The 25,308-nt window shown below is 50.9% G+C and overlaps 1 protein-coding gene across 2 annotated transcripts; it reads right to left on the minus strand.

The window, feature by feature from the left end:
• Positions 1–3,238: 3,238 nt before the first annotated feature.
• Positions 3,239–25,026, minus strand: Scnn1a (sodium channel epithelial 1 subunit alpha). 2 transcript variants are annotated; one of them, XM_038319952.2, is made up of 13 exons: positions 24,511–25,025; positions 23,909–24,330; positions 15,274–15,547; positions 14,156–14,346; positions 9,729–9,832; positions 9,198–9,361; positions 8,672–8,770; positions 8,354–8,471; positions 5,139–5,217; positions 4,973–5,030; positions 4,726–4,781; positions 4,547–4,622; positions 3,239–4,157 (listed from the first exon to the last, which is right to left on the minus strand). In XM_038319952.2, exons 2-13 carry the CDS (start codon positions 24,322–24,324, stop codon positions 3,771–3,773), a joined length of 2,022 nt encoding a protein of 673 aa, XP_038175880.1. In that variant the 5' UTR covers positions 24,325–24,330; positions 24,511–25,025; the 3' UTR covers positions 3,239–3,770. The 2 variants fall into 2 exon arrangements, with proteins under 2 accessions (XP_038175880.1, XP_038175879.1); XM_038319951.2 differs by having other exon boundaries at positions 23,909–25,026.
• Positions 25,027–25,308: the final 282 nt, after the last annotated feature.

Consider the following 25,308-nt stretch of genomic DNA (forward strand, 5'->3'; position numbering starts at 1 on the left):
GGTGCCAGTTCTGCCTTCAGCAGCTGTGACTCTCAGACCTGCGACAAGAATCCAAGAATGGGGGCCAAGGGCTGGGGGACTTGAAACCAGAGTTCCTGGCCCTTCTCCCTGTGAGCCACTGCTGACTTCCAGCCTCCAGCATGCCCTGATGTTTCCTCTCCCTTATCATCCTCTCCTCTGCAATCCCTAAGGCAATCCCCCCAGAGCAGCTGGAGGTATCCCCACTGCTGGAGGCCCCACTTCCCTCCATCAGGCTATGCAGTTTTCAATGTGAATAAGCCAGGAGAAATAAATGGGAGGGGGTGCCTCAAGGTATAATTTAGTGGCAGTGTTTGCCTACCGTAAGCAAGGCCTTAAATCCATCCCCAGCGTCCATGACTCGCGAACACACACACACACACACACACACACACACATTAAAACAGACAAGAAACCCACAGAAACCCATATGGTTAGATTCATATGGAGTATTAGCAAGTGTTTGACACATGTTAAGTATCATACAATATCAATAATTTGTATTAATAATAACAACATTAAGGTCCCATGTTTAACATTACAAGGAACCAAAGCCATTATTACTCAGAGCCCGGCACAAAAGGGGAATTTCTTCCTTCATGGCTTAGAATAAACACTGACTTTCCTGGGTACGGGTGAAGCTCTGAGCCAATGCAGTACTAAAGTGCTCCCTACAGCTTGGTTCCAGAAGGGAAGAACCCATGAACCCGAACCCGAGAGTGTGAAAAGTCAGCCAGTTTTCAGAGGAGATAGAATGGTAAGAAGATGACCCAAAGCCAGGCTGGTGTCACATGCCGACAATCCAGCACTTGTTGCTCATGCAGAGGATCAGGCTGGGGTCCTTATAGCTGTCAGTGACCCCAGTCCCATGGGATCAGACAGCCTCTCCTGGCCTCAGGTATGCATGGATGCACAGACATACATGCAGGCAAGACAGCTATACACATAAAATAAAAACAGTGAATCTTTTTTGTTTGTTTGGTTGGTTTTATTTTGTTTTGCTTTGTTTTTCTGAGACAGAGTTTCTCTGTGTAACAGCTCTAGCTGTTCTGGAAGTTGCTCTGTAGGCCAGGCTGACCTCGAACTCACAGAGATCTGCCTGCCTCTGCCTCCTGAGTGCTGGGATTTATAGGTGTGTGCCACCACTAATCTTAGAAAAGAAAAGAAAAGAAAAGAAAAGAAAAGAAAAGGAGCTGGAGAAATGGCTCAATGGTTAAGAGAAATTGTTGCTCTTGGAGAGGACCCAGGTTTAGTTCCTAGAACCCACAAAAATGGCTCACAACCATCCATAACTCCAGTTCTAAGAGATCTGTGACTTCTGCGGGCACCAGGCATACACGTGGTGCACACATTCATGCACTCAGGCACACCACTCATATACATGATTTAAAACAAACAAACAAAAAAGAAAACCACACTACTTTTTGAAGGAAGAAAAGAAAATCTGTTAGTGGGCAGAACAGGGGACTAGAGCTGGCTGGGTGGGGAAGGCAGACCAAAGGCTGAAGGAAAGAGCCTCAGAAAACAGTCTCCCTCCCCCCACCCTCACCGCCCACACATGCATGTGTACACTGATTCCAAAGGGCGCTGGGCTCCAAGTCCCTGTGACGTGGGCCCTGGCCGCAGTCCTGCCATTCAGTACCCAGCCTTACAGAGAAGCCAGGTGAATCAGTGGGGAGCAGCCTGGTTCCAGGCGGCTCTGTGAGAGTGACAGACAATCCAGGGTAAGTCACTTCACCTGCCAAGGCTGGTGAGGACAAGGCAGAGAACTGAACCCCCCTTTCCACTAATGCTCTGGTCCCACCTCCAAGGACTGGTCTTCAGATAACCACCAGGCATGGAGTGGCAATGCAGATGGATAAGAGGAACCTGGAGCTGGGGGAGGGGGGGAGCTGAGGGGCGGGGACTACAACGACTATAGCCTCCAGAATAGATCCAACCAGGGATGGGCAGGGCAAGGCCGGGCCAAACAGAGAGGGAGAGAAAGCCAGAGCAGCCACACCTGAGACTCCGTCAGGGACAATGTTGAAACAGTATCATTTCCTGTCATTTACAGGAGTCTAGGAAAGGGAAGTCAAAGTCTTCACGTGGCACGCATGCCCGAAGTCCCTGTTCCTTCTCCTCTTTCTACAAGATCCCCTCCTCCCTCATGCCTTTGATCCCAGCACTCAGAGGCAAGTGGATCTCTGTGAGTTCAAGGCCAGCCTGGTCCACAGAGTGGGTTCCCTGAAGGTGGGGAAAAAATATCCCCTTTCTCCTCTGGCTCCTAAGGATAGAAACCGTGATGAATGAAAAATAGGAACCAATTCCAAGTCTTATTCCACAACGCAACAAGACAGGGTCACCTTTGGTTCTCAGCTCTGATAATTGGATGGGCAGAGGAACTGCAGATGAGAAAAGTGGGGCTCCACTCAGACATTCCCCAGTCTCTCTTTACTGAAGCCAGGAGGGTTCCCTCTGCCCCTCTCACTATGAATAAAGAAGACTACCCAAGGCTCTGAAATTCTGGAAGAACTGGTCTGGGTCTCATCCTCCTCCACCACTAGGGCAGTGATGGGGAGGAGGGTGGCAGAGGTTACATCACAGCTGGGTGGAGTCTGGTACCACTAGGGTGTGATGGGGAGGAGGGTGGCAGAGGTTACATCACAGCTGGGTGGAGTCTGAAGGAGAGCCTTCTTGATGACGCGGAACAATGACAAGTTTGGCATGGCTGCCTGTGCCCTCCCCTCCACTCTAGGGCCTCCCAAAAACTAGACAGTGCCTCTGGGGCTTGCATTAGCTCCCTGCCCATTTCATGGGGCCCCATCCGGCTCTGCAGACATTGTTTTATGTAACAAGGATTTATTGGGTACCTGTCTGCCTGCTCCAAGTGGGATACTGGGCTCGACCTCAGGGATACAAAAATAAGCAAAACTCGGCCCTGGCCACAAGGAGTCCATGGTCTATTCAGGGAGGCAGACACAAAACAGTGTGAACACATAATATAGAGCACTATGGAGCAAGGGGAGTGGGGGTAATCCTGGCAGAGACAGGATAGGGTAAGAGGTCACAAAAGTAATGGTGTCTTTGCACAGGGGCCTAAGGGATGCAGAGAAGTTCTCTCGGAGATGGTAGCGGAAGCTTCAAGGCTGAGAGAAAATAACTAAGACAAACAAGTATGAAGGGCCCAGCGCAGAGACCCTGGGGTACGGTGTATCAAATGAGACAAGAGTCTTGGAAATGAAGAGGAATGGTCAAACCTTTACTATACCAGTCTTACTCTAGCCCCCAGTTGGGAGTCGAAAAAGGGGAATTGCCAAAGAACTAACAAAGGGGGCTTTTGGGTGGGGTTCCCCACCCAAGTTCAAGAGGGGGAGCAGACATCTGTGTCTCTGAAGGCGGTGAGGCCAGGCCAATCTCTGGTCATGGGGTAGGAAACCTGCGGCTGCTTTTCTGCGCCTTGTTTATATTTGTTCCTTGGTCGTTTCCCAGGAAAGTTCCTTGTCAAAGCTCCAAGTCTGGCTTGGCTGATCCAAGGGAAAAGGAGACTTGTCTGAGCTTGTGCGGAAAGCAGTGTTCAGAAAAAGGAGCCCGGCAGCTCAGAGCAGCTCATTAGCCACCCTTCTCTGGACAGCTTCCTGGGCCCCTTACTTAGCCCACTCCCTCAGGCACACCAAAGACAGTTGGGCAGCTGTGGACGGTACCACTGAAGAGGGGATATTCTTCAGTTTGCCCAGGAGCACTGGCCTGGGTGAGAGAAGCATTCTGCTCTCTCAGGGCTCCCTCAGAGCGCAGGCAGAAGGGCCAGGCACTGCGGAGTCCAGCGGATGGGCACGGGGGCCTAGGGTGGCATATGCAGGCGGTGGAGCCGTCAGGGCCAGGGAAGGGGTTGTGCCCTGCTGGGGCAAAGAAGGCAGTGGAGATGTGGGGTGGGGACAGAAACGGGAGGGGAAGGAGGAAGCTGGGGTGGAGGCCACTTCCCTGGCACCCCGGGCCCCTCGTCCTGGAGACCAGTACCGGCTTCGAAACCTGTGCAGCAGCATGAGGACTGTGATGACCAGGAGGTCGAAGATGAGCTCCGCCATCTCCACCACAGACAGCACAGAGGAGCCGAACCACAGGCTCCACTGGCTGCCCAGGTTGGACAGGAGGCTGACCATCTGCCGAGAGAAAGAAACACCCGCACCCTTACCAAGCCAGCTCCCTTTGCACTCGGGGGGCCAAATGGGTCTCCTCACAGAGCAGGGGCAGCTCCTGCTTATCATGCCCCACAGAAAAATGGCCATGAGACCTGCAGAAACTGGGGTGCACCTCAGGAGCCTTTTCCCAGCTGTCTGTCACATGTGCGTGTCTCCCACTACCAGACCTCATACCCCAGATCCCTCCTCTGAGGATCTCACCTTATCCTAGACTCAACTTCCTTTTCCTTATCTTCTACCTCTGCGGCACAAACCCTTCTGACCCCACAAAGGCAACCCCTCATCCTCCCTCAGAGCTACCCTGCCAAATCTCCAGGAGACCCAGACTCCCTAACTAAGGCAGGTCCTACCGTGACAGAGGGAGACTCCGAATTCGTTTTATAGTTCAGTTCCTTGAAGTAGATGTTGAGTTTAGCAACTCCATTTCTTTGGGAAAGGGGAGAGAGCGGGAAGAAATGCTGGAGGGTTAATTCCAAAGGCCCTCTTCCCAGAACCCCCTGCTGCCCAGGAGCTCCGGAGCAGGCCTGACCTTTTGTTGTTGATCGTGTAATTGTTCTGCAAGGACAGCATCTGGAAGATCCAATCCTGGAAAAAAAATAGAGGTGGCGGTGGCAAGGAGGTCACCCCTGTACCCCTCAGGTTTTCAGGGATGGACAGCATCACTCATACATAACAGCATGTGTAATTCTCAGAGGTCCACTATGTTATACATGCACATTTGCACATGTGTGCAACTATGTTCACATGCACATCCATCCCTCCTCTCCCCACTTTACCTGGGACTTCACGGACGGCCATCGTGAGTAGCCAGCTGAGAGCTTGTAATTGGTCACACTGCGAACAGATTAAAGGGCTCAGTGGAGGAGTGGGGTTCTGTTAGCTACCTCCATCCTACCCAGCCAGGCAATCGCTGCCCAGCCCACACTGGGGAAGGACCCTTACCTGCATGGCTTCCGACACTTGGAGAAACAGCCCAGGCTGTCCAAGGAGAAGGCACCCTGCAGCTTATAGTAGCAGTAGCCTGTGGGTACAGAGACAGGCCTGTTTTCTGAGGGCATTTCCCCCTTCTCCACACACAGAGCCTTCCACACCGTCTGGGCACCCACTTTACAACAAGAGCATTTCAATGGCACCTCAGGAGTGGCAACCACAACTAAACTGTTTAAGAAATTAAAACTAAGCTGGGGACAGGGGACAGCCACAGAAATATGTGTTCAAAAGGCACAAAAATTAAAGTCAGAGAAAATGGGGAAAGCGATTGCATAATAAAGGGGTTAAACCACAATGAGATACAATTTTACACTCATTAGGAAAGTTGTTCTAAACAAAACTGCCAGCAAGGACCACTGGGCCCATCATTTACTCCTGCTGGGAATCTGAGATGGTGCAGCCACCTCCAGAAGTATGGCAGTCCCTCAGAAAGGCTAAACAACTAACATGAGCCAGCTGCTCTCCTAGGTGAGGAAGGAGAGAACTGGGACGTAAGCCCACACGAGGACATGGACACAGATGTTCACAGCAGCATTAGTCACAAAGCCCCCAAATTAGAAACAACGGAATATCCATCGACTGGCTATGTGGATAAACAAGATGTACAACCAGCTGGGAACAGTGGTCCACACCGGTCATCCCGGCACTCATGAGCCTCAGGCAGGAGGATTGCTGTAAAGCTGAAGCCAGCCTGAGCTACAGGATGAGATTCTGTCTCAACGAACAAAAGTTTTATAACTCCAACAGGAGACTACTCTGTCACAACCCGTGTTAGCATGGTTGGGCCCTGGAAGCATGTTATGTGAAAGAAACCAGGGAAAAGGTCATATGCTCGTGACTCCATCAACATGAAATGTTCAACACCTGGGCTAGTGACTTCCCAGCAGCCGGCATTGGGGGCTTGGAAACTTGGGGGACTACTCATAGGTACAAAGTTTCTTTTGGAATGATTTTAAGAATTCTAAAATTGGTGGTGATCATGGGACCAGAATTAAAGCCCAGCACCAAAAACGGCAACTATATTTAATTAAAACCCTATAGTTTGAGTGACTGAACTCTAAGACGCAAATTACCTCAGTAAAACAAGATGAAAAAGAGGAGAAGAATGGGGCAAGGGGCCCTCCAATGGGATTGAGGAGCTCCAAGCATTTTAAAACTTAAAAGAATTATTGAGACAGACAGTGGTGGAGCATACTTTTAATCCCAGCATTAGAAGGGAGAGGCAGGCAGATCTCTGAGTTCAAGGCCAGCCTGGTCTATATAATGAGTTCTAAGACAGCTGAACTATGTATCAAGACCCCATCTTAGTAAACAAACAAACAAACAAACAAACAAACTTAGGCTGGTGGGGGGTGGCATATGCCTTTAATCCTAGCACTTAATCCCAGGCATAGGCAAGTGGATCTGTGTGAGTTCAAGGCCAGCCTGGTCTACCCAGTTGTTCTAAGACAGCCAGGGCTACATAGAAACCCTGTCTCAACAAAAACAAATCAAAGAACTTGTAAAGAATTGCTGGAAAGCAGGGAGGGAAATAGAAGAGGGCCTTCCAAGTTGGCCGTCCACTGCCCTGTTCATCTGGGGCTCTTGTCCTCCCTGCTCTCCAGGCTTCTGCCTGCCCATCTGAGTAAAAAGCTGATACCAAGTAGCCTCTGAATTTCCTCCAGTTCTGATTATCTGTGATCCTCCAAGATGAGGGGGAGGAGAGTCTGGAAGCAAGGGGCAAGGGGTAGGAGGCAAGGGGCAAGAGGCAAGAGGCAGGGGCAGGGGATGGTGCAAGGGGGCAGGAGGCAAGGGGTCAGGAGACTGGGGGCAGAAATCTGGGGACAAGGGGCAGGAGCCAAGAGCAGGTAGGAAGCAGGAAACTACCCTAACAAGAGAAGTGACAAGAAAAGTCCTGTCAGAAGCACTCCAAGGCAAGAAAGCAGGCAGGTGGGACTAGGACTGAGGTGGAGCAACTCCAGAGAGCCCTCCACGTGTCCACGGCTGCTAGTGCCTTGTCCCCTCCAGCAATGGCTGTGGCCGACTTCCTCCCTTCCTCACCCTGCTAGAGAGCTGGATACAGAAAGCTGGGATGATGGTTAGAGGGGCCCCTGGGAGGAAGGGTTAGAGGGGCCCCAGAGAGGAGGGGCTAAGGGGTCCCTGCGAGTAGGGGTTAATGGGGCCCCTGGGAGGAGGGGTTAGAGGGGCCCCTGGGAGGAGGGGTTAGAGGGGCCCCTGGGAGGAGGGGTTAGAATGGACCCTGGGAAGAGGGGTCTGAAGGACAAGTGTCTATGCAGATGAGAGAACACAGATCAGGAACATGCGGAACTCCTGCCATGCACAGTGTCCTGGTAGGGCATCTTTCTCCCAGCATTCTAGCATAGCTCTGCCGTAGTGGAAAGGAAAAGGGTGTGTCCGAAACAATGGCCGGATAAGCAGGACATGCCAGGGCTCTCCAACTTGTTTGGTTGTGCCCTGCTCCAGGTAAAAACATTGTCTAACAAAGGAATGTGCATTTGATTTATAAATTACATGCCTGGGGGAGAGGTGGCTCAGTGGGCAAAGGCCCGGTGCCTGCCCAGAGTTGAATCTGTGAGCACCGCCCCCCCCCCCATACACACAGGTGTGCAGGGAGGAAGAAACAAGGAAAGAGGAAAGGAAGAAAGGAAGGAGGGAGGGAGGGAGAGAGGGAGAGAGGGAAGAAAAAAGAAAGGAAGGTTAATTTAAAAAACTCACAAACTGCATCACTGGAATGCTGAAAGGATGGAACACAGTTTCTAAAGCACGAAGAGAAGAGATGGAAACACAGGACTCCTAATCATTTCTTCCTGGGCCCCAGGGAGTTGTTGGGTGCTCGACCTAACCCCACCCCACCCCCCACCTCTGTTGAGCATCCCAAGAATGAGTAGGCACACCAAAGTGGCTGCAGGAGAGCTCATTAGGCACACACACTTCCTTCCTTCTTCTGCAGCTTATTTTTAAAAAAGGACAATCCCTTCACACAGGCACAAAAGCCCAGGGCAGGAAGGAAGGAGATGGAAAACAGGCAGAGACTCAGGGCAGAAAAGCAACCTGGAGCTGGAGACGAGGGCAGGTGGGAGGGAGCCATCCTGGACAAGGGCTCTGGGAGCCAGGCACATAGGGAGGTGGAGGTGAGCAGTGGACAGGGCAGGGGCTCCCCGGCTCACCCCAGGAGCTCTGCTTCCGGTAGTCACAGTACTCTACATGCTTGGGCTTAGGGTAGAAGATGTAGGCACAGCCGCACTCCTTGATCATGTTCTCCTGGAAGCAGGAGTGGATGCAGACCTGGAAGGGAGGGGAGGGGCAAGAGGCTTCAGGCCTGGCCCAACTTCACCCTCAGTGAGCCCCAAGTGCAGGAAGGCTGAGCCCTTTTAACCACTGCTCCACCATGGCCCTTTCTGCTACTCCCAACCCATTGTCCCATCCATCCCTCCACCCCGCTGACCACTGTACAGCCTCGAATGGCTGCAGCAGGCTCTGCGTACCTGCTGTGTGTACTTGGAAGGGTAAAGGTTCTTGACAGGGACATCGCTGCCATTCTCAGTACAGTCACCATAGTTACCTCCAAGGCTGTCCAGGGCTTCCTGTGGACCCGTGGATGTCAAGAGATCACCGGTGAGGGGGCACAGCCCTGGCTTTTCAGTCTTCCTTCAATCTCAACTACTCACACCCTGCCAGCAACCCATCAGCCTCCCCATCTCAAAGCATGCCCCGGCACCCCCAAACACCCCTCCTAGTGCTACTTTCAAGCCTGTGCATGGTCCAGAGCATCCTCTGGAATCCTAAGGATGTCTTGAAGCCTCCTTAGCAATGGAGGTCTCCTCAAGCCTTGTTTCCCAGGCCCGCTTGGCTAGTCCCTCCATCCAGTTCTGCTCCTGAAGACCTCCACATTGTAGAAACTACTCATGTGACCTCCCTTCAGTCTCCTGGCTACCAAGTCCACCTCTCATTTCCCATCTTCCTCCCGCCAGTGGGGCCCTCCTCCCAGGTTCCCAGTCAGAGCCCCCTTGCCTTCCTCATGCTGATGGAGGTCTCCACACCAGGCCGCACATTGAAGCCACCATCATCCATAAAGGCAGGCTCATCCTGCCCGTGCACCATCACCCTGGCCCCTGTCACTGTGGACAGCAGGGGGATGAAGTCATTCTGTTCTGTGCGCAGTGTCAGAGACAGACCTGAGGATGCAGCAGAAGAAGAGTTGGGGATGGAGACCCACCCTCTCACCCTTGCAGAGCCCCTATACCTCCTGGTAGAACAAGGCCTGTAAGCCCCTCAGGTAGACTTGGTAACCCAGAGCTGGATCCTGGGCCAGGCTTAAAGCACAGAATTCCTTCCTTGCCTAGAATGGGCTATGGGGCGGGGAGGGGGTAGCGGCTTTGTCCTTTGGGAGAAAGGACAGGCAGACCCTTCCAGAATAGTGAGGGGCATATCAAGTGGGGGACCCAGAAGGTACCCAGCATCTCTAGATCATAAGCCCAGGGTGAGTAAACATGAGTGGGACAGGTTGGCCGGAAGGGCAAAGTGGGGACAGGAGCTGCTCACCATTGTTGACTCCAGGCATGGAGGACATCCAGAGATCGGAGTTGTTCTTGTTGTTGAAAGTGTAGCAATTCCCGTACATGGGGTGGTGGAAGCGAGAGTAATTCCTGATGGGTAAGAGAGCAAGGATGACAGGATCAGAGGGGGGAGTACAGTGGGTGAGCGGAGCATGAGGCGAGGGAGAAGAAATCATCCCTCTGCCCCCAGACTTTCAGGAACATCTATTTCTTGTCACCTGCTGTGTGTCCACACAACACTGGAAGGTCGGCCATGCTCCCTCGGTCACTCTGGCCAACAGCCTCAAATATATCACACAAGACAGGCCACACCGACAGGAATGGCTGACCCGGAACTTACATAAGTGATCTTGTGTATTATAGATCTTATTTTATCTTTTTCTAAAAAGCCAAACAAAAGTCTCCTAAGCTTTGTGTTTAAGATCCGCCCATGACGCCCCATTAGATCCACTGGTTCTACCTGCTACATGGAGAGAACCCCCAATTCCCTCCTAAGGCTGATGGGGATCCCAAGGCTGCACAGTGATGATGGGCCTGGGCATCTCTTTGAGAGCACAGCTTCTCCTCCTCTGATCGTACTGCTTGGTTCCTGTGTCCTCCTTGTTATATTAAGACATCTGCAGTGCTCCTAACATCTCAGCATCTAAATCTTGGTTCTCCATTCAGGTCGTAGCATCCTTGAGGGCAGGAGCCACACCTCTTCATTTTTGTCTTATTCTGGGGTCAGATACATGGTTGCTGGCATGCAGACAACACGGGAGTTCACTAATACGTAGTTACTGAGTGTGTTTATGAGGGAAATGGAGAGATGGAGGAAAACAGCTTTAGAGGAGGGGGTGAAGCCCACAGTGAGCACGGAGCAGAGGGGAAGTCATTCGGAACACAGGGAGGAAAGGAAGCCGTGTTTTCCAGAGGCTTCAGTGCACCTGCATATCTCAGATTACTAGGTCCAAAGACGGTCAAAACAGGCCTGGGAAACAAGAAGAAAATCACACAGGCCCTGCTGCCACAGTAGAAATACAGATTGACAGCAAATTACAGGTTCCAAGAGCTATGTGGGGAGAGCGGACCTGTGTTCTACGTCCTGCTGTCTGGAAATAGCAGTGGGAACAGGGTAAGAGGAAAATGAGGCTCTGGCCTGTGACCAGTAGAGAAGTAAGAGAGGACACTGACCAGAGGTAAGTGTGGCTTTGGTCATGTGGCCCTGAGCTAGCCACATTTCCCACGGACAGTCTCTTTCTTACATACACAAATGCAATAAACAAAATTTAAAGAACAAAGCCCCATCCAGGTGTGGCAATACACTCGTTAACCCAGTGTTAGCATGAGGCTCACTGGGGCTACAAGCTGCAAAGTGAGCTCCAGATCAGCCTGGGAGAAGACTGAGACCTTGTCCAAAAGAAAAGAAAGAAAGAAAAGAAAAAAAGTCTCAAAAAAAGGGCACTGAGGGCCAAGTTAAAGTCTTAATACTTTAAGACTTTAGTCAGTATTAGCTTCCCATTAAGGTGCCAGAGGTTCATCAAATTACCTAAAGTAAAAAAGAGAAACAAGGGCTGGCCAGATGGCTCAGGGGGCAAAGGTGCTTGCTGCCAAGCTTGTCGCCCTAAGGTTGAGAAAACCAACTCCCTAAAACTGTCCTCTGCCCACACACATGCACATATACAAATAACTAAAGGCAATTTGTTGTTGTTTGTTTTTTTAAGATAGACAATAACAGGTGGCAGGCGTGGAGTCTCTAGATCCCTCAGGATCGCTGATAAAGAAGTGTGTCCCTGCACACAAGGGTGAAGCAGTGGTGTGGCCCAGGATGCCACTCCTACGTGCATCCAGAGGAAACTAAAACACTATCAGTATGCAACCTCACTCAGGCACATGCACATCAGTGTCATTCATAAGGGCCAAAGAGCAGACATGTCCCTATGTTGTGCTATGACTATACAACACGGCATTATTTGCTCATACATGAGTTCTGATACATGATATATATATATATATATATATATATATATATACACACACACACACACACACACACACACACACATATGTACCTAATACATGCTAGGCAATAAATCTACCACTGAACTACACCCCTGTCCCTTGTATGAAATCCCCACAAAGAGCAGCCCATGGAGACAAGGAGCAGATTAGTGGCTCCCAGGGCTTGAATTAGATGGAATGGGGAAATGCTAGCGGGTAAATGGGTTTCTTGGTGGTGGGCGGGGAAAATGCTCTAAAATTAGATAGTGGTAATGTTTGCACAACTCTGAAGATATTTTAAAACCACTAAACTGTATGTATGAAAAGAAAGACTCTTACTACACATCATGAAGGAAAAGATTATGTCTGAGGATGTAGCTCAGTGATACAGAATGTTTGTATGTTGTGAGGGCCCTGGGTTCAATCTTCAGAACAACAACAACAACAACAAAACCAGAATAAAAAAGGAAAACAAAAGAGAGGAAGAAGGAGAAGAGAAGGGTTCAGAAGGCCATGCTAAGGAAGTTCAGTTAGACTCGCAAGGCCACAAGGAACCGCAGAGGGTAGTATTGTATTGATGGTATGTATATGAATGTTTTGCTTACTTGTAGTATATCTGTGTACCATATGCATGCCCGGTATCTGTAAAGACCAGAAGAGGGTGTCGAATCCCATGGAACTGGAGTTAAGGACAGCTGTGAGCTGGATGTGGGTGCTAGGAACAGAGCCCAGGTCCTCTGCAAAAGCAGCCAGTGCTCTTAACTGAGCCATCTCTCCAGCCCCTTCTTCAGAGGACTCTGAACAGGACTGACTGTAATAGTTAATATAACAAAGTCAAGCTCCCTGCTATGATTCAAAGGTGCGTCTCCATTCTTGTTTTGGGAAATGACTTCCCAGTGTGTTGGAGATGGGATCCAATAGGAAGAGATAGGGTCACGGGGTGAATCATCATGAATGGATCGGTAGCATTACCACGAGTTCAAGGGAGGGTTAGCTATTGTAAGACTGGGCTAGTATTTAGTCAGGTCCCTTCCTGCTTTCTCTTTCACATGCTCACTTTCCCTTCCTCTTTAGCTCTGTCCTGCTGTGGGAGCCCCAGTCAGGGTCCGGCACCAGGCTCTTGGACTTCCCACCCTCTAGTACTATAAGAAATGGACGGATGTCTTTCTTCACAAATCACTCAGTCTGTAGTATTCTGTTCCAGCAAGAGAAATGGACAAAGACTTCCTGGGAAGAACGAAGGGAGGAGGATGTGGAGGCAGAAGGTCAGACAGCTTGCAGGGTTGTTTTAACAATCCTGCTGAGAAAGGATAGGGCTCTAAGCTGAGGAAGGAACCTGTGTGCCAAGACAAAGATGAACTGTGGGCTCGCTGAGAAGGGAGGCAAGAGCTTGGAGTGGACAAAGGCAGAGGACAGGGACAAAAACTCCAGGTGGAAGGCGCCAGGGAGGCTTGGTGACTGGTGAGACTGGCCCAGGCTTAGCTGCCTCACTCCCCAGCTGCTGGCTTTCATCCTTAGACAAACAGAAAGTACAGACAGGTACGAACGCATGTGAACACATGGGGCAGGTGACACCTGGCCCTGCTGCCTCCCTGGTGACACGGGAGGGAAGGGCCCCCTGCAGAGTATTGCTTCAGCCCTTCCTCAGCCACGCAGGAGATGGCCTGGAACAGAGGTGAAGCAGGAGTTGGAGGCCAGAGGCGACAGAAAGAAGCCCCCTTACATCCACCTCCTGCCAGCTCTCAGAGAGCTGGAATAACTGACTGTGACCTCTTTGGAAGGACACTCTGACAGGGGTCCTAACAGAAATCCCTGGTGGGATGTGGAAATCCTTAGGACAGCCTATGCCTCTGGGCATGTCACTTCTTCTGTTTAGGTGCAAGAGGGCTGACCCCAGCATGCCCTGGAGCGTATAAAGGGCCCTCACATCTGCCATCTCACGCACTGGATGCCACTCTTAAAATAGGTATTAGCGTCATTGTCTTCACATCACTTGAGTAAAAATGCCAAGAGGGCAAGGACTGTATGTATGTGTGTATGTATGTATGTGTATATGTATGTATATACATGTATATTTCTTTTTCTGTACTGTAACCCACGTGCCTACAACAGAGTCTGGCACGTGGCCACACAGAAACATTTATTGAATAAACCTCCTTTCTTGTGTTTTGATTTGTTTCCACTTTACAAAGAAAAGGTTCAGAAGAATGGTGTGAAATCAGAGAGTCACCAGGCCGTGAGACGGAAGCACAGAGGGGACCTGGGTGAGATCTCAGCACACTGCTGTCTACAGGGGACCTGCTGGGCATAGACTCGGGCCTCTGGCTAGGGCTTCTGCAGTACCCATCTCTTGTCTTCCCTCACCTAGCCAACGAGCATTTCCTGAGCCCTCAGGAGGACCCAGGAAGAACTGAGCCACCAGGGTTTACTCACGCCTGGTCGCAGGGGGCCTGGTTGAAGCGGCAAGTGAAGATGAAGTTGCCCAAGGCTTCTTCCTCTAGGGATGGCAAGGTGTCGGGCAGTCTGGAGAGAATGTTGATGTAATGGAAGCGGTACCACTCCCTCACTGCATCCACCCCGGATGAGTATGTCTGGTAGAAGCAGTCTGATTTGTTCTGGTTGCACTGCACACAGAGATCGGAATGTCAGTGCCCATCAGGGAGCCACCAAGGTCAAAGATTGAGAGGTGAGGTGTCCCGAGGGCTGATGAGCAGGTCTAGGGAACAGGGTGTCGGTAGAACAGAAGGGGAGAAACACAGTCGCACCTAGGAGAGTTGACCAGAGGAACACAGGACCCAGGCAGTGGTAGGCAGTGTCTCCTCACTGCAGCTTCTTTACACAACCAGGCAGGAAGAGAAGCAAGAATTCTCCCCTTACTGGTATGAAAACTCGGGAATCAAAAGGTTTGTTTCCACAATAGAGATGGCCTAGAACTCCTGTATGGTGGTGGTCCAGCCCATCTCTCCAGGGCCTCCCCTTCTCCCTCACTAGCTGACCCTCTCCCATTTCCTCCTTTAGTCTACAAGTTTAGGGACTGGGGATGTAGCTCAGGGGAAGAGCCCTTGCTAAATACAGGCAAGGACCTGGGTTATGTGTGCACGAACGCACGCGCACACGCGCGTGCTCACACCACACACACACACACCACACACACACACACACACACACACACACAGGTATCTCATTTTACTAAGTGTCTAATTTACTTGCCCTCTGTTACAGGCTTGAAGAACCTCAGTTCTCCATTCTGTCACCAGAGGGTCTCAAATGAATCCCATCAATAAGGACTAGAATTTAGCAATGTATATTTTCTGCAACAGACTTTACTTCCCGCCACTTATCCCTTGCCACATAAGCTGCCAGCAAAGCGGCACAGGTGGCTGTAGCGTTCTCTTTTTTTGCTTCTGTCTGTCTATCCATCCATCCATCCATCCATCCATCCATCCATCCATCCATCCATTTGTGTTTGTTACTCTCGGTCTGACAGAGTGGGCGGGGCCATTGAACCGGGTGAGCGCGTGGGCGGGCCCTGGGCCGGGGGCGGGGCTTACCAGTTGGAAGCCGATCTTCCAGTCCTTCCTGTCCACTTGGGGGTTGTTGTCTCGCACACTGGAAGACGAGCTGCGTGCGGAGCGGGCTGGGTTGGGCGGAGGCGGTGCGTATAGTCGCTGCAAGGGGTACGGAAGAGCACTCCTGAGGTTGCGGGTGCTGCGACGGCGGGCCCCAGCCTTGACAGTGTAGGAGTAGTTGTATTTGTATAGGTCAAAGAGCGTCTGTTCCGTGATGCGGTCCAGTTCTTCCAGCTCCTCTTTAATTTCAGTGTATCTGGAATGGCCAACGGGGAGGAGGTCGGTCTAGGGGTGGCCCGCTGCGGGGCCATGGTTTTCTCCATAAACGGAGGGGATCAGTGATTGCTCTGATGGCTCCAGAACTGTCTGGGAGTAGGTGTATAAACAGATGTGTTCGCAGTGGAAGCCTAGGCCAGGACTTTGTCTGTTGCTGCCTGTTTGCCCGGGATGGGGGGAGGAGCTCTTCCCTCCCTTGGCCTGGCAGCTCAGGTCATCCTGCCCCATCCCTTTTGAAGTGCCTGTCAACTGTGTCTTCAAATCCAGACTTCTCAGCAAATGCACTTTCAGAATCTCCCTGAACTGCTGTAAAAATACCAGATGTAGTACCCACCCTTCCCTTCTCCAGAGGCTTCGCTTTAATGAGATTTGGAAGGGACCCAAACACTGTCCCATATAAATCCCTACATTCCTCATTCCCAATACTGGCCATCTTATTATCTGCATGGTGGATATCCACATAGCTGGCCTTAGAATTACAGTCTACAAAACAAAACACAGATGGTAAATTAAACCAGGCTGTGGGATGCAAAATCAATACACAAATATTGATCATATTTCTAAATAGCAAGAAAGAAATAGAAAATGAAAATAACAGCATGGAGCTGGAGATTGGCTCTGCAATTAAGAATACTCATGCGCTTCCAGAACCTGAGTTCAGTTCTTAGTACCCACAATCGAGCGCTCACAACCCCTGTAACTGGAGTTACAGGGAAATCTGACTCCCTCTTCTGGCCCACAACCACATTCACACCTGTGGCACACACAGACATACGCATGTACATATAAATAAAACATATTTTAAAAATAGAATTTTGAATAAATATGATAAAATTAGGAGTAAATCTGATTTAAAAAAAAGATAAGCTAGGTTTCTTCCACTGAAGAGCACACTGAAACCTGCTAAAGACCAAGAGTCCAAACATAAGGAAGCAGACAGCTGGTCATGCACTAGATGTCACCGGGTCTCCCAACTTGATCTTTAGATTCCATACAATCCAGACCCTGAATTCAGCAAACATTTTAAAAGTAAGTGGAAGGCGGTTCGAAGGTCTATGAAAACGCAGAGTCAGCTCAGGCTGACCTCCAATTTGGAATCCTCCTGCCTTAGCCTCAGGAGCAGCTGAGCTTACAGGTACATCCAACAGCAATGCCTGTTTGCAAAGAACCTGCTGTGGCCAAAACAACTGTGGAAAAGAAAAAAGCTGGAGGATTTACACTACCTGAGTTTAATGTTTACTGTAAAGGGGGCTGGAGAACTGTCTCAAGAGGGTAAGAGCACTGGCTGCTCTTCCGGAGGACCTGGGTCCAATTCTCAGTATCCACGTGGAAGCTCACAACCATCTTTAACTCCAGTTCCAGGCTATCCATTCTCTTTTAGCCTCCATGGGCACTGCGTGCATATGGTGCCAAGACAAACATTCAAGCAAAACACCTATACACTTAAAATATAGTAATAGTAACAATTTAAAAATATTTACATGCCAGGCATGGCGGCATACATCTTTAATCCCAGCGTTGGGAAGATAGCAGCAGGCAGATCTCTGAGTTCTAGATCAACTTGATGTATTTAGTGATTTCCAGGTCAGCCAGGCCTACATAGTAAGAACTTGTCTCAAAAAACAACATATATAATATATGTGAAAGAGGAATTGACTGGAAATGTTCACTATCTTAACTATTAAATGTCACTTAAAGAAAAAAATTCAAGAATCAAGTGTGGCAGTACACTCCTTTAATCCAGCACTAAGGAGGCAAAGGCAAGAGGATCTTTGAGTTTGAGGCCAGCCTGCTCTACAGAGCGAGTGCCAGGACAGCCAGGGCTGTGAGAAGAGAAACTGTGTCTCTAAAAAGAAAAGAAAGGGGCTGGAGAGATTGCTCATTGGTTAAGAGCACTGGCTGCTCTTCCAGAGTTCAATTCCCAGCAACCACATGGTGGCTCACAACCATCTGTAATGAGATCTGGAGCCCTCTTCTGGCACATGGGCATACATGGAGGCAGAATGTTGTATAAATAAATAAATCTTTAAAAAAAAAAAGAAAAGAAAAGAAAGGAAAGGAAACAAACTTCCTGTAGTAGTGAAATGACCTACTACTGCCAGAGATGCGGGATCATACACAAATACCGTTTTGTTTTGTTTATTTTGTGGTACCCAGGATCAAACCCAGGACCTCATAAATGCTGGGCACTGCCTCTGCCCACCACTACTGAGACACGCCTGCAGCCCAAGGCTACTTAAAAGCTCGTCCATGGTCCTAATGTACCACCGTTCAGTTCAAAACCTCCCGGTCCTCTCCTTTGGATTCTGTTTTCATCCTGAAAGTCCAGCTGGCTGGGCCCAAGTCATCCCCCTTTTTGTACCCAGCCCCATGTCCCTTCTCAGGAGAAAACAGAGCTCAGACCCAAGGTGTGTGTTCAAGGCCTTCTGAGAGACTGATAATGGCACTGATGATTTTACAATGGCCGTGCCAGCTCGTGTGAGCACTTTTGAGGAGCCACGCACAACCATTACATATACTGTATGATGACCTGGGCTAATACCATCGTGATGCCCTTTTCCAAGATAAAATGGCCAAGACATGAGTCAGAACGTGCCCCAGTGGTGAGTGTCCTCTATTCTGTCCCATAAAGACCACTAGAGCCCGTACACACACACACACACACACACACACACACACACTGCCCCCTGCTGGAAGGGCACACTGGTGTCACAGCTATATAATGTTGGGTAAGGAATCCGACTTCTGTGATTCCCAGCCTTGGCTGCCCATCTGTAGAATGGACACAGAAAGTTCTGGAGAGATGAAATGAGGGAATGCTCAGGGACACAAAGTGAAGGTGGCCAGACCTTGGGAAGACGAGCAGGAGCCTGACGCCCAGGGAAGTGTCCTACAGGAAAAATCTGCTGGGATTATTTCTGCAACACAGGTCACCACCTTCATCTCCCTCTTCCTCATCAGCATGTTACCACTTCTCTGTTGTCACCAAACTCTTCCCCGCTGAGCCCATATCAGTCGGCTTCCTCTGGCCTCTTCTGGACTGGGTTCCTATGAACACACACCCCAGCAGTCTGGTCTCCCAACCCTTGATCCTGTAGGAATCACTCCCTCCCCAAGGACACTCCTCTCCATAGCATTCACATGTCACCTTCCTAACGCCTTGTCACGACACATTTGTGTGACAGGATTCCGAGCTTTGGATTGGCACTAGTCAAAACACAGTAAGCACTCAGGTCTTGTCCTGAGACCAGGGGCTAGACAAAGAAGCCAAGACACTTCTGATGGGATGTTCTTGAGATGATCTACCCCATGTGGCCTTGACCTCCTTCTTGGGTCATGCTTATTGTCTTCACTCCTGTCTGTCTGTCTGTCTGTCTGTCTGTCTGGCAACTCACCTGTGGGAGGTGGGTGAACCCCCTACTCCAATTCTACCAGACCTTACTATCTTCATTCCACGACTCAGGAAACCGAGACCCACCCATAGGCAACTATGTTAGGGTCACTCATTTAGGAAATACTGATGCTAAGCTTCAAACCCAGGCTTGTTGGTCTCTACAGTCCCTGATTTTTTTCCCACTACTCCTGGCTAAGGAGTGTTCAAAATTGACCATCAGCATCTACTTTCTCTAAAGTTAGCCTCCCCCCAACTCTCCTTCTCTGAAAAGGACAGGCTGGCAGGATATAAGACTCCTAAGAGGCTGGGGACCGACACACCCTATTTTCCCATCTGTGCCTACTCCTCCATCTCTGATATATTTAAAAGGCTCCAAAACACCCACCCAGGGACCTCTAAAGCATTCCCAGTCAGCATTCTGGAACACTTGTAGAGCTGAGAACAAGAGACAAACCTGTCTCCTTCCTTGGTGGTATGTACCCCTGTGCTTAGAACCCAACTTTCTGCTTCATCCAGGAAAGTCTTGACTTTCTTTAATCACTTTCTCAGCCCCTGGTCTCCTGAGCAGCTCTGAACAATGCTAAGGGGACACACACAGACCCTACAGCCTGGCTTGTATCTCTGAACAATGCTAAGGGTGTACACACGCAGAGCCTACAGCCCGGCTTGTATCTCTGAGCAATGCTAAGGGTGTACACACAGACTCTACAGCCCTGGCTTGTATCTCTGAACAATGCTAAGGGGGCACACACACAGACCCTATGGCCCCAGCTAATACCCCAATACATTCACATGTAGATGTCCAACAAGTAGCCCTTCTCCCTCATGAGTGGGTTCTGATCACACATGGAATTCAGTCCCAGTGATGGGGATTTAAGAGCCAAAGGTGGCCACGAACTGTGGCGGGTAAGGACTGCCAGGGTGGTGAATGTGAATACCATGCTTAGCCAGATGGGTATGCTGAGCTCTTCTGGCCTCAGAACAGGACTGTTGTTGCCTCCAGGCAACAGGATCCATTATTTCTTTAGGAAGAGCTGATCATAACGAACCCTAACTGCAGTCTCCCTTAGGCTGTCAGAGTGATGCTATGTAGAATTCCACATTTTAATGAGCTGGCCCAGGCTACATAGAGTCTGACCCCTAGTGACCTAAGGCATCTTTTATAGTCAGTTCCCAAAATAACAACTCATAAAACTTTTTCCTCAGCAATACAATGAAGTGTTCACCTTGTCATTGAAGTAGAAGCCCCACATAGGTGGCAAAGAGTCCCTCTTCCCAGTGGAAAGGACTAAGGACCACTCTTGGTGGGGACTATGCAGCTGCAGTTGGTATTTTATTACCATGGGTATTCATTATTACAGATAAGTGACGTCACAGGGGAGTATGTCCGCCACTCACCTGCCATGTGACCTCTTGGTTGTAACAAAAATACCAAAAGATACTAAAGACCTAGATTCTGATTCTCACTCCTCTCAACAGCTGCTGGCTTTTAGCTTCTTTTTACTTTTAGGTTCTTGGAGCCCTTCTTATTCAGGGGCTAGTGAGACGGCTTGCTGGCAAGCCAAACCACCCAGATAAACCCAGGTAAAAAGGAGAGAACTGGCACGGTGACACTTGAGCCCCCACCCAGGCGCACACACACACACACACACACACACACACACACACACCTTTGCCTATGCAGGAGCTCTTGCCCTGAACCACTCCGGCCCCAATGCCAGAGCGCCAGACAGAGAAGGGCCTGAGCATTGGCCAACCCGGGCCTCAGTCTGGCCTCTCCCCGCCAGACACTTGAGTAAAGCCTGCCGTCTAGACTGAAAAGAGTGCAGGTCAAGGGTGGCTTAGCAGTTGAGAGCCCCACCTCTTTCTGTGGCTCTCTGAGGAAATGGCCCTCTCTTAGGCCACTCTTGATGTCAAGCCCCTTGCTCTGCTCTCTCCGGGAGAGAGAGGCCATGGTCTTTGCTGTTCAAGTTCTTCCTTGGTTTTCTTTTGTTGTTGGCACAGGATCCCACATGATCCAGCCTCAAACTCAAGTTGCACCAGGCCGAACCGTGGACTCCTGATTCTCCTGTCTTTATTTCCCAATCACAGAATCACACTGGCTTGTGCCACCAGGCCTGGATCAATTCTTCCTTAGATCCTGCCCCAAGTGCCATATGTTTGTGGGTTCTGTCTCCCATGGATGTGGAGGTGACTGGCACTCTCCTAGAGACTAGAATTGAGAGCCAGCACAGCCCAGCAGCCAGGGCCACCTTCTTAAATCCTCTGCCGGCTCAGCTGCGCCCCTCAGCAGGTGGATACCCTACTATGTCTGCTCCACTCCAGGCTCTCTCTGGTGACTGGATTCTTCTTCCTATCATCCCCTCATCCCAGCCAACAGCCATGATTCACACTCAGGTCAGCCAGCACAAGGTTGCCGCAGCCCTGTCTACTGCCTCTGCCCCTCTCACCGGCCCTGGTTCCCCTCCCCTGCACTCCTAGCTGGGAGTCCCCTTCTTTCTGCTGCTCTTCCTTCTGGGATCCTACCAGCAGCCCCACCTTGGGAAGTCTTGCTGTCATGTGAGAGGGAGCATTGACGTCACACTTGAGCTGGGACTTGACTGCTAGCCCGAGAGACACTAGCTCTTAGGTGGGAGCTACTTTTGCATCCCAGTCTCACTACTTCCTGTCTGAATATAAAACTCTGTTTCCTCATCTATAACATGGAAGCAATAATGGTATATAGTTCCCAAATCTGTTGTGAGGATTAAGCCATTTAATAATATTTCTTTTCTTAAAGGTCAGACATCTGGGCAGGTGGACAGGGCAGCTGAGCAGAAATCACCTACATACCTTCAGCCTGGGTCTTTGGGGACAGCTAACAACACTATGTAGCTCTGGTTGGCCTGTAGCTCACAGAGATCTGCCTCCTCTGCCTCCAGAGTGTTGGGGTCAAAGGTGTAAGCTACCATACCTGGCCTATTTACTAATATTTCATTCCAGTTTAGATCCATCTGGAAAACCATCTGGACGTAAGTCTGTGTTGACAGTATTATCACTGCCATTTCTCCTCATTATCAGCTACACAGCTGTGGAGCTAAAGATTTCATCTTCATCCGAAAACTGGAAACAACACAGGTGTGGTAGCAAGCGTCCTAATATCCCAGGAGTTCAAGGCCAACCTGGGCTGTATTGAGATCTTGTCTTTAAAAAAAAATAAAAGAAAACAACAAAGGAAACACATAAAAATGCCCACCTCGCTAGACTTTGTGGAATTAATGAGCTAGTGTTTAAAACATCACCCAACACTGAATCGGGCACATAGTAGGTCTTCAGTTTCCTCCTGTATTTGGGAGTCTTCTCCTCGACCCTCCCTTCCTTCTGTGTGTTCTCTCCCTCCTTCCCCTGCAGTCACCTTTCAGTAAGCAGGAAATTTCTGTATGGACAACTGCTCCCCAGACTGGGGCAGCGTGTGTCCGCTCCCTGGGGTTTTCTCCTGGCCTGTCCAGGGCCAAGCACCCAGCAGAATCTTAGAAAATATGTAGACCTCCACAGGCTCACTCCGGCCTTCTCCATATCTCCTCATCTTTGTGCCCACAAATATTTACTGAGTGTCTACAACCAACTTCCAGGCCCTGGCCCCTCCCCTGCCAGTACTTTCTGCCTGTTCTGTCCCCCACCCTGCCCGGCCTAAGGTGAAAAGAGCTCAGAAAGCCCAGTGGACAAAGGGGGCTAAGGGGGGGAACACCCAAGTCTTTAAATGAAGACAGTGATGGGAAGCTTCGCTTATTCCAAGTCCCACCTCTTGATTATAAGACAAGGCCGAGTTTGGGGACCAAACTAACAGGATGAATCAGGACTCTGTCAGTATCGATGACTGTTGATTTGTCGTCTCTCCTGGCCTCAGTTTCCTATACGTAAAACGAGGATAATACCGGTCCCGTCCCACGTCTTTGCGAATGACACAGGAGACTGTAGAGGACTTCTAGCAACAGGTCGTGTTCAGCTTAGTGACTCCGACTGTGTTCATTATATGGGGGCAGTTTTGCCTCTCCAGGACAGGACTTCCCTGCCTTTCTTAATCCATGACCCAACTCTGGGCCTGACAGGCTACCTGAGGGAGCCTCCACCCGCAGCGTGTGACCAATCCCAGCCTTCCATAATTGCCTGCATTCCTGACGTGTGTGCTCACACCCGTTCACCCTCATTCAGACACTTGTAAGAGACCTCACACTCCTTGAAGGCAGTCAGGCTCGGTTTTTATAGCGCTAATCACGGAGCGCTCAGCGTTTGTTTACGCTCCTGCCTCCCCCACCCTGCTTTAGCTTTCTGTCTCCAGTAGCTAGGGCAGCACCTGGCCCTCCATAAAGGTCGCTGGATTATCACCAAGCCTCTCCCGCCGGGTGCCCAGCACCGCGTCTGGTTTAAGGCAATGAGTTCAAATGGTATGCACAAGCGCCCAGCCCTGCCTGCCTCTCTTCCCCATGGTTAACAGTCCAGTTTCCAGACCCAACCACCCCGGAGAAAGAGCGCCGATGAAACCCAAAACTTCAGAACACACCAAAGCCCTTAAAGGTCAGAGGCCTGGGCAGGAGGCTAAGGCAGCTGGACGTGGCTCACCTGCATACATCAGCCAGGGACTTGGCGGACATGTGACAACCAGACTTCCCCATCCCACTCCCCTACCCTTCACCCTACACATTGCCTACTCATTCCCCAGTACAGCAAACCTTCCTTCTACACGAAGATCTTATCAACCTCCACAGAACCTTCAAGACCTGGACCTCTGCTGGCTGGTCTCTCTTCTCCATCACCACTCTTGTTTATTGTGGGACTGGCTTGCTTTTGTGCTGCTGAGGGTGGAACTCTGGGCCTTAGTCATGCTAAGCACGTGTTGTACCACGGAGCCCCCCACCCCACCCCAACACAAACCCATGGCGCTCCGAAGACAGCACAGGGCTGACTGACCTGTAGGGATTAAGGGTGCAGACGGTGACGGCAGGGAAGACCAGCTTGTCTGAATTGAGGTTGATGTTGAGGCTTACGGGGTAGCTGAAGTACTCTTCGAACAGCAAGGCGAACTGCCAGTACATGACGCCGAAGGTGCAGAGCCACAGCACTGCCCAGAAGGCCGTCTTCATGCGGTTGTGCTTGGAGCATACCAGGCGGATGGCGCCGTGGATGGTAGTGTTGTTGCAGAAGAACTGGAAGAGCTCTCGGTAGGAGCGGTGGAACTCGATCAGCGCCTCCTCCTCCTCGCTGGGCTGTGGGGGCGCTGAGGGTTCGGGGCCCAGCCCCTGCTCTTCCCGCTTGTCTCCCTTCCCCAGCTCTTGCATGGACTGGAGAGGACAAGGGTCTTGCCCCTTGCACTTGTCGCCCTCCATGGAGCCCTTAGGTGAGTTGGGGAGGTGAGGGTCTAGGTCAAGGTTGAGCTCGGGGCTCTGGTGCGCTCCAGCATCATTAGCATGAAGGTAGAACGGGGCGGCCCCTGACCGTGCCCGCATCCCAACGCTGAGGCCACTCTCCCCCAGTCCTCCCACCCTCCTCCACCTTTCCAGGAGCCAGCTGACCTTCTGGAGTTGGGGCCAACCAGGCAGCACTGAGCTTGTCTGGAGTGGCCACAGAGCCTCTCAGCCACCTTCGCTTGCCCGCTAGCGCCTCCTGGGTCTCCACAGCAGGCACAATGCCTGGCTTAGCAGCCTCTCCTTCTTGCCTGTTTCCTCCCTGACTGTGTGACTGGCTCCAGCTCTCACGCCCTCTTGGCCCAGCTGCCTCCTGCTTCTCTTTGGGTCTCCCTCTCTGTGCCAGGTTCTCTGAGCCTGCCTCACTTCCTTCCCTGCCTTCCCTATCTCCTCCTGGGCCCTCTTCTCAAGCCCTGGCCTCCAGCCTCCTGCTACCTCCTCCACTGCCTCGGGAACCGCAGGGCTGCAGGAGGCCTGAGCTGCCTCCGGATCCCAGCTCCCAGGTGTGGCTGGGCAGTGACTGGTTCCTTTCCAGTTGAATCTGGCAGCCGAGCCTCTCCACCCTCTCACCTGACAGGTGCAGTGCCTGGCCCTGGAGCCCGCCCGCCTGTCAGCCTGGGATGGGAGCCGCAGAAGCCTCATTAGCATCTCAATTAAAGGTGAGCTTGGCAGGGGGAGGGTCAGAGGAGGAGTCTGACCTGGGAGCTCTCCCAGGGGGAGGGCTCTTGGGTACAGGTGAATCGGAGACCTGCTGAAGAGTTTTGGTCAGTGATTGATGGGGGAACTGACTGGCAAGGAGACCAGGGACAGAGACTGGTGAGGTTTAGAGAACCTGACAGGGGAGGAAGAATTCTACACACAAAAGCCAGGAAGGCAAAAGCGGAAGGAGGATGACGGTGTATAGGT

The sequence above is a fragment of the Arvicola amphibius genome, chromosome 2 (genome assembly GCF_903992535.2).
Source record: "Arvicola amphibius chromosome 2, mArvAmp1.2, whole genome shotgun sequence".
NCBI lineage: Eukaryota > Metazoa > Chordata > Mammalia > Rodentia > Cricetidae > Arvicola > Arvicola amphibius.